We start from the raw sequence: 9,940 nt of genomic DNA, 5'->3' as shown, positions 1-9,940 counted from the left end.
ATATATATATATATATATATATATATATGTATATATATATATATATATATATATATATATATATATATATATATATATATATATAGATAGATAGATAGATAGATAGATAGATAGATAGATATATAAAGGAAAATGCCACTACTTAACAATGAAACTTTTATCATAAACATTGTATTTAATTATCTATAACATAAAATATTTTAAAATAAATTTTGGAGATATTCTTAGGAATGTGCATAACACTTGGTGATGAAACATTACTGAAGAATGTAGTGTCGTGGCTCTAGGATCTGAACACACGGGTTGTCAGCGGACACCGTGGAAATACGAAGCTGGAAGAAATCAGTGCGTTGTTAGTTAGTTTAATATCGTGTACCCCATACCCATCCAGTGGGTTGTAGTCAAAAAAGGTTACAGAAGTACATAATGGGTCCTGGGACTCGGCCCCAAAGTTTTGATTGCTGGACGAGTTACAAAGATAATGGACCATTCGCACCTCCACACCTGTTCAGCCTTGGTGTGTTGAAACGCACAAAGAGCGAAGAGCTGGACAACTGTACCACACATGTTATGAAACTCTAGACAAAGACTTAATACACAATCAATACGAGCAGTTATAGACTATATGACGTGATGCCCATGTTATCTGTTAGGTCAAATGACCAAATGCTCGATTCTAAGGGTCAGTATATAAATAAGACCCACATCAGGAGTTTTCCTGCGTCTCCTGACGCACAATAAGCCCCATCCGCCGCCTCCGGCCTCCCATTCATCTTTTTCCTGGATATCTGACACTTCTTTTAATCCGAGTTTGTATTTATAGGTCTGATCTGCGCCGAGGGTGACCTATGGAGAGAACACCGGAAATTCGTGTTGGGTTTCATGAGAGATCATGGGATGAGGACTACTGCTACCAGGGATATTATGGAACCCAAAATTCACGCCGTGGCTGACCTTCTAACGCAGGTAAGTTAAAGTAGAAAGCAAAGGAAACCTAAATACACTTAATGGCCCATCTTCCGACGAAGGTAAGGTAACGTAGAAGTCATGGAAAACTTAAATACACTTTGTGTCACTCCTCCACTCCCAGCACGTAGGTAGGTACCATCACTCCAACGCACTCCTCCACTCCCAATACGCAGGTAAGTACCATCACTCCAACGCACTCCTCCACTCCCAGCACGCAGGTAAGTATCATCACTCCAACGCACTCCTCCACTCCCAGTACACAGGTAAGTACCATTACTCCAACGCACTCCTCCACTCCCAGTACGCAGGTAATTACCATCACTCCAACGCACTTCTCCACTCGCAGCACGTAGGTAAGTACCGTCACTCAAACGCACTTCTCCACTTCCAGCACGTAGGTAAGTACCATCACTCCAATGCACTCCTCCACTTCCAGCACGTAGGTAAGTACCATCTCTCCAACGCACTCCTCCACCCCCAGCACGTAGGTAAGTACCATCACTCCAACACACTCCTCCACTTCCAGCACGTAGGTAAGTACCATCACTCCAACACACTCCTCCACTTCCAGCACGTAGGTAAGTACCGTCACTCAAACGCACTCCTCCACTTCCAGCACGTAGGTAAGTACCATCACTCCAACACACTCCTCCACTTCCAGCACGTAGGTAAGTACCATCACTCAAACGCACTCCTCCACTTCCAGCACGTAGGTAAGTACCATCACTCCAACACACTCCTCCACTTCCAGCACGTAGGTAAGTACCATCACTCCAACACACTCCTCCACTTCCAGCACGTAGGTAAGTACCATCACTCCAATGCACTCCTCCACTTCCAGCACGTAGGTAAGTACCATCACTCCAACACACTCCTCCACTTCCAGCACGTAGGTAAGTACCATCACTCCAACACACTCCTCCACTTCCAGCACGTAGGTAAGTACCATCACTCCAACGCACTCCTCCACTCCCAAGACGCAGGTAAGTACCATCACTCCAATGCACTCCTCCACTCCCAGCACGTAGGTAAGTACCATCACTCCAATGCACTCCTCCACTCCCAGCACGTAGGTAAGTACCATCACTCCAACGCACTCCTCCACTTCCAGCACGTAGGTAAGTACCAACACTCCAACGCCCTCCTCCACTTCCAGCACGTAGGTAAGTACCAACACTCCAACGCCCTCCTCCACTCCCAGCACGTAGGTAAGTACCATCACTCCAACGCACTCCTCCACTTCCAGCACGTAGGTAAGTACCATCACTTCAATGCACTCCTCCACGCCCAGCACGTAGGTAAGTACCATCACTCCAACTCACTACTCCACTCCCAGCACGTAGATTACCATCACTCCAACGCACTCCTCCACTTCCAGCACGTAGGTAAGTACCATCACTTCAATGCACTCCTCCACTTCCAGCACGTAGGTAATTACCATCACTCCAACGCACTCCTCCACTTCCAGCACGTAGGTAATTACCATCACTCCAACGCACTCCTCCACTTCCAGCACGTAGGTAATTACCATCACTCCAACGCACTCCTCCACTCCCAGCACGTAGGTAATTACCATCACTCCAACGCACTCCTCCACTTCCAGCACGTAGGTAATTACCATCACTCCAACGCACTCCTCCACTCCCAGCACGTAGGTAATTACCATCACTCCAACGCACTCCTCCACTTCCAGCACGTAGGTAATTACCATCACTCCAACACACTCCTCCAATTCCAGCACGTAGGTAAGTACCATCACTCCAACGCACTCCTCCACTCCCAGCACGTAGGTAATTACCATCACTCCAACGCACTCCTCCACTTCCAGCACGTAGGTAATTACCATCACTCCAACACACTCCTCCACTTCCAGCACGTAGGTAAGTAACATCACTCCTACGCACTCCTCCACTCCCCGGTGGCACGTAAGCACCTAAGTATCAGTGTTCACACTCCGCTCTCTGACACTGTTATAAAGGTGAGACAGCAATGAATTAATACTCGGCAGCCTGTTAGTACCGTTTAGCACAGTCTACCAGTTATTGGTGTCCTTCTAGTTCTGTTTTATTATATACTACCGCTATTGGTGATCCGTTACCACCATTTTAGTATAGTCTTCCCGTTACTGGTGTCTCTTTTATTCTAATAGTGTACCCGTTTAATTGTTCTGTTACTGTTTTAGTGTAGTTTAGCCGTTATAATTGTGCTGAGATAATCTCTCAGCGTGTGTGTGTGTGTGTGTGTGTATATATATATATATATATATATATATATATATATATATATATATATATATATATATATATATATATATATATATATATATATATATATATATATATATATATAAATAATGATTAGTGGTCCTATTATTGTTCCCTGTTGTACCTCACTCGTCACTTTCGTATATGCGCTATTGTTACTCTTAATTCATATATAAAGAGAAATATACTTACCAAAATATATTCCAAGTGATAAGTATTAACCTATACGTAGCCCTCAGTTTTCCATAATAAATTATCTCGTAGTGTCTACATCAACTTAAGCAGTCTGTGAGCGTTCAAAAAAAAAAAAAAAAAAACAGTGAATGCTCTGGAAATTTTTTCCTAGCCTTTGGCCTTGTTAAACCTGGTAAAAAAAAATAACCTGCGTTGTAAACTCCTTGAAAATGATTACGTTGCAAAGTTACCCGGCTTGACACCCTGCCACGGGTCGGGAGCAACAGCCTGGCTGGTCAGAGACCGCGCCTCATGTACCGGACCGAAGATGTGGGGGCCTCCTCCTCCTCCTCCTCCTCCTCCTCCTCCTCCACCCCCCTCTCCAGGTGGTGAATGACCCACATGGGTTTACCTCCTCGTGAAGTACAATGTTATGCCGTGGGCAGGTGATGGTAGAGTTGGTCGTAACTAAGACGACGCTCGGAACATGATGAACGACCCAGGCAACGATGACACATTTTTTTCCTCTGGACGTTTCTCGGTGAAGGGCTCTTCCTCCAAGGAATTTGGAGCTATTTCTCCCTCTAATGGAACCAGATTACCTTTCATTTCCCAGGCGCTGTATGACCCCCTTAGAGTTGAGCGCTTCTTAATAATAATAATAAAAATTAATAATAATAATAATAATAATAATAATAATAATAATAATAATAATAATAATAATTATTATAATTTAATTAACTATTGTTATAAGAAATTCTTGTGTTCTTCATAAGTTCTCAAATTATGTATCCATGTTATTTTGTTATGTTCTTGAGATCTTGTGTTCCTACGTTCATCAGCTCTCTTATGGTCTTGTGAAGTAATTATTATGATTCCTTAATGTTCTTCATCTCTTATGTTCTTCTGAAGTTATAACGTTATGTTCCTAAGATCTTCATATCTTCAAGTTATGTTCTTACGTTCTTAAACGCTTATGCTCTTCAGGTTTTCATGAATTAACCAGTGACGTATACCTTCCTTTAATGAATTAACCCGGGACCAACACCTTCCCCAGGAGCTGGGTGAGAGCGGGGGGTCACCAGTGGACATTTCCAGCAGGTTGCTCCATCACGTGGGGAACACCATGAACCACCTCATCTTCGGCGTCACCTACCAGGAGAACGACCCGAAGTGGCGCTGGCTGCGTCACCTGCTGGAGGAGGGCACTAAGATGGTCGGCGTGGCGGGGCCCCTAAACTTTCTGCCCTGGCTTAGGTGAGTAACTAGCCCCCCCCCCTTCCCTGAACTTCATGCCCCTGTCTCAGGAGAGTGGCTAGGTCCCTGGTTCAGGGTGTGGCTGGGCCCGTGTGAGTGGCCTTGACGAGATGGTTGAGTAACCTTGGCATAAAAACAGGAACACTGAAGTAGGCCTGCTGGCCCGTGCTAAGTAGGTGCTGCTAACACCTATTCATTCTCATCTACGTATTTCTCTCAGCCATTTTCTTCTAAGTTACCAGAAACCAAAAATAGCATCAGCGGTGTTACATGGCAGTGTTTGGCACTTATCTATAACTCTATAACTAAACAGTGCCTTGTGATTCGAAGCAAGGTTCGTGCCAAGGTGTTAGAGATAATAAAGCTGCCTTTATTCTGTGTTTTTGGTTCCTGGATAACCAGGCTGGCATCCTTCCATCTTTAAAGTACTTAGTAGTGTTTCTCTGCTGCACGCTGCTGCACGCTGCTGCGCACCGCTGCATGCTGCTGCACGCAGGTGTTGTTCAGGTTGTCACGTCTGGCGTGTGCTTTTCCATGCTCACGGTGATGCATGTTTCTCAAAATTCCCAGCAGGGCAAGGCAGACACACCCCCTCAAGGAAGGTTCCTTGATGTTGGTGAGGGGCTCTTGATTTAGGGAATTGGATCTGTGCTCCAGTTCCCCAAATTAAGCCTGAATGCCTTCCACATCCCTCCCCCCAGGCGCTGTATAATCCTCCGGGTTTAGCGCTTCCCCCTTGATTATAATAATAATAAGGCAGACACACCTGCCTGGACTGTTTAACGCACACAGGAGGGTCGCGCTTTACTGCGCTTCGCTTCTGTCACTCGCTAATGCAGCGGTTTTCAATTATCTCCATTCTTCATTCATTAAGTATATTCACCATTCACTTTAAGCAAAGGAGGAAAATATTTTAAAGTTAGTAATGTGTGTACGGTACATGCATTTTTTAGGCCTAGCTCTATTGCTCACTTAATATATGATAGTGTAAACATATTATCAGGCTTTTATATGCATTTGAAAGTGAAAAACAGCCTATGCCTCACTTTACAACGATTTCCGCTTTACAGCAGTAGCCCGGAACCTAACCTGCCGTATAAGCGGGGCTCTCCAATACATTGTTTCCCATCAGTCAGCCATACTTCTGTCCACGAGAAAATTCCTTCTCCAATACCATGGGCTTTCACTTTCTTCAAGTTTTATTGAAATCCTACAATCATCATCATACACTATATCCTTGTCTACCGCCTAAAATACTGTTTTTTATTTTTATTTTGAGAGAATAGTATTTGTTAGGCAAGAACGTTTGATTATGAATCAGCCTTAAGACTCACTGATCACATTACGTTCTTGAAGGTGACTTAATAGTTTGCTCAGTATGGAGGGCAGGCTAATTGGGCGGCAGTTCGAAGGCAGATTGCCCGTTTTGTATCAACGAGTGTCGTCAGTCGTTCTCCATATCTCAGATATAGGTTCGCAGTAACAGACGTTCCCTGAGAAAAAGTGGTTGGGTCCCTGGGCCTTACTGTGCTTCAAGAGTCTTAGCAGAAAAGCCTGGAAGTGCCAGGTACAGTGTAGCCTTGGCGTGTCAGGTGAGTGAAGCCTCAGGTGAACAAGCTTCGGGTGAGTGAAGCCTCAGGTGGACAAGCTTCAGGTGAGTGAAGCCTCAGGTGAACAAGCTTCAGGTGAGTGAATCCTCAGGTGAACAAGCTTCAGGTGTCAGGTGAGCAAGTTGGCATGTCAGCCTTGAGGTGGCTGGGCTGAGTAATCTTGTCGTGGCTAAGGTGAGTGACCTTGGAGGGCGAGGCAGCAGGTAGTAGGGGAGGTGAGGCAGCAGGAGGCAGGGGAGGTGAGGCAGGAGGCAGGGGTCAATGCTTCACCAGCAGGAGGCTCACCATGAAACCTTAATACTTGTTCTTACTCAAGGTAATCACCAAGTGTTCACATAACTGTAACTATGATATATCACAGCTAAGAATATTAAAGTAATAATAATAATAATAATAATAATAATAATAATAATAATAATATAAAATTAATAATAATTATTTTATTATTATTATTAGTAGTAGCATTAGTACTAGTAACACTAATGCTATTATGAATAATGTTAGTTCTAGTGGTAGTTGTAGTGGCAGTTCTAGTTTAAAGAAGGTAAATGGGAAACCTGTTATATTTTCCGAATCATCATGAGAGCATCACCTTCAGAGTGATCACATTGCATCACTGACGAAGTATTGTTCCGTTCTGACTCATGAAATGGAAACAGCGTGATTGCAAACAAATCAGCACGGGTAGGGATCGAACCCATGACAGGCGAGTCCTAGAACTCACCCGTCCTGGGTTGATCCTCACCAGTTCTGATTTATTGCTCTTGTTACACGTACATTTTATCCTCTCGGTGTTCCTGTGTTTTTGTAATCTTCAGATCACCCATTGGTACAGCAGCTAACTTTCAGCTGTTGACTGCCAGCAACTGACAGTTAAAAACTAACTGAAAAACAGGTAAATGTGAGCTTTGTAAATAATTTATTACACCCAGGAGTACAAGGTCATTCATCTCCAGTCAAGGTTTCTAACCCGGATACCAGAGATGTTTGGGTGATGCTGTGTTAGGCCTCGCTCCCACTCTCATCTTCCGGATCTCTGAGATGATTGGGTGATGCTGTGTTAGGCCTCGCTCCCACTCTCATCTTCCGGATCTCTGAGATGATTGGGTGATGCTGTGTTAGGCCTCGCTCCCACTCTCATCTTCCGGATCTCTGAGATGATTGGGTGATGCTGTGTTAGGCCTCGCTCCCACTCTCATCTTCCGGATCTCTGAGATGATTGGGTGATGCTGTGCTAGACCTCCCTCTCTCACTCATCCTTTTTCCTTGAAGATACATCTCCACTCTTAGAGTGGAGAAGCACTTGTTAAGCTTGGCAGTGGTTGTCGTTGGTTTCCTTTTAAGTGGGGTTACAGGTATTTTAATTTTTATAGCTATTATCTTTGTTACTATTATTTGTTTAGAATTGTAGTAATAGTGATATTCTTTGTTTGATGTGAAGTATTAGGTCAATGCTCATCCATGCCTGTTATGTTTCCTTGTTACCACTGCGCATCTCTGCCTACAGTGCGTCTTCCTTCCTTAAATGTACTCTCTTGACTTATTAATCATGCATTAGTTTATATATATATATATATATATATATATATATATATATATATATATTTATATATATATATTTATATATATACATTTATATATAATGTGTGTGAATGTATATATATATTTATTAACACATCAGCCGTCTTCCACCAAGGTAGGGTGGCAACATTGACATCCCTCCTTCAGAGTGCAGACACTGTACTTCCCATCTCCAGGACTCAAGTCCGGCCTGCTGGTTTCCCTGAATCCCTTCATAAATGTTACCATGTTCACACTCCAACAGCACGTCAAGTCCTAAACACTATTTGTCTCCATTCGCTCCTATCTAACAGGCTCATACATGCTTGTTGGAAGTCCAAGCCCCTCGCACACAAAACCTTCTTTACCCCCTCCCTCCAACGTTTCCTAGGCCGACCCCTACCCCGCCTCCCCTCCACTACAGATTTATACACTCTCGAAGTCATTGTATTTTGTTCGACCCTCTCTACATGTCCGAACCACCTCAACAACCCCTCTGCATAATAGTTTTGGTAATCCCGCACCTCCTCCTAATTTCCAAACTACGAATTCTCTTCATTATACTCACACCACACATTGCCCTTAGACATGACATTTCCACTGCCTCCAGCCTTCTCCTCGCTGCAACATTCATCACCCATGCTTCACACCCATATAAGAGCGTTGGTATAACTATGCTCTCATACATTCCCCTCTTTTCTTCCATGGACAAAGTTCTTTGTCTCCACAGACTCCTCAGTGCACCACTCACCTTTTTCCCCTCATCAGTTCTATGATTCACTTTATCTTTCATTGACCCATCTGCTAACACGTCCACTCCTAAATATCTGAATACATTCACATCCTCCATACTCTCTCACTCCAATCTGATATCCAATCTTTCGTCATCTATTTTTTTTGTTATCCTCATCACCTTACTCTTTCCTATATTCACTTATAATTTTCTTGTTTTATATACCATACCAAACTCATCCACCAACCTCCGCAACTTCTCTTCAGACTCTCCCAAAAGCACAGTGTCATCAGCAAAGAGCAACCGTGACAACCCCCACTTTGTGTTAGATTCTTTATCTTTTAACCCCACATCTCTCTCTCTCTCTCTCTCTCTCTCTCTCTCTCTCTCTCTCTCTATATATATATATATATATATATATATATATATATATATATATATATATATATATATATATATATATATATATATATATATATATATATATATTTATATACATATTCTGTTAAGTTCACAGGACAGCATGAGTGAGGATAGCTGGATGAGAGAGGAGCATGGGCTATGAGGCCTGTTACAGTGCTCTAATGTTGTTACCGGACTCCATGTGGTCTGGACATGAGGGATCTTAGCCACTATTACTGTCCTTACTCTTTGCCCACGCAGGTTCCTGCCGAAGTACCGTCGCGTGATCAGTTTCATCACGGAGAACCAGAGCAAGACCCACCAGGAGTACCAGGACATTATTGATCAACACGAGAAAACCACCTTCTCTAACAGCCTTCTTGACGCTCAGCAAGTTGTTACGACGGATAGCGTCGTCTCTATGACACTGAGACGAAACCGAGAAGACTCTACCTCAGGTAGAACAAACCAAGAGAACTCGCCTCCAGCTGGAGTAGACGAGGGCAGCTCAGAGTCGACGTCTTCACAGAAGGTTCCTCTGCACATAGTTGACGCATACGTCAAGGTGAGGGCGTACGCCTCAGTGTTCAACCTGGGGCATTCTAATGGTCTCTTCGTTTACTTTAGTATTATGGTCCATGGTAAGTTATACATATTTAACGTGGAGTGTTCGGTGGCAGAGATTGCAGTGCACGAGACATTTCCAGTGGTTATTGAAGATAATAGTAACACAAAAATATGTGCAATCAGAATTAACAGAATTTTATATATATATATATATATATATATATATATATATATATATATATATATATATATATATATATATATATATATATATATATATATATATAATTTCCATTACTTATCATAAACTTTTTGTGTTAGGAGCGGCAGACTCGGGGTCACAACACCGGGTCCTTCACCTACGAACAGTTGCACCACGTGGCCGCTGATCTGTTCGGTGCTGG

General features: G+C 43.1%; 1 protein-coding gene across 1 annotated transcript in view; it reads left to right on the top strand.

The window, feature by feature from the left end:
• Nucleotides 1–633: 633 nt before the first annotated feature.
• The window catches only part of phtm (cytochrome P450 enzyme phantom), a 98,160-nt gene continuing 88,853 nt past the window's right edge, over nt 634–9,940 (top strand). Inside the window, exons 1-5 of the mRNA XM_070082730.1 lie at nt 634–682; nt 824–966; nt 4,465–4,664; nt 9,231–9,534; nt 9,858–9,940. The exon at nt 9,858–9,940 is cut by the window's right edge and continues 67 nt beyond it. Of these exons, the coding sequence (XP_069938831.1) occupies nt 634–682; nt 824–966; nt 4,465–4,664; nt 9,231–9,534; nt 9,858–9,940 (779 nt within the window). The remainder of the gene's footprint in view (nt 683–823; nt 967–4,464; nt 4,665–9,230; nt 9,535–9,857) is intronic.

Source organism: Cherax quadricarinatus, chromosome 8 (assembly GCF_038502225.1).
Source record: "Cherax quadricarinatus isolate ZL_2023a chromosome 8, ASM3850222v1, whole genome shotgun sequence".
NCBI lineage: Eukaryota > Metazoa > Arthropoda > Malacostraca > Decapoda > Parastacidae > Cherax > Cherax quadricarinatus.
Note: the sequence above shows the minus strand (reverse complement) of the source record. Positions and strands in the feature narration are given on the sequence as shown.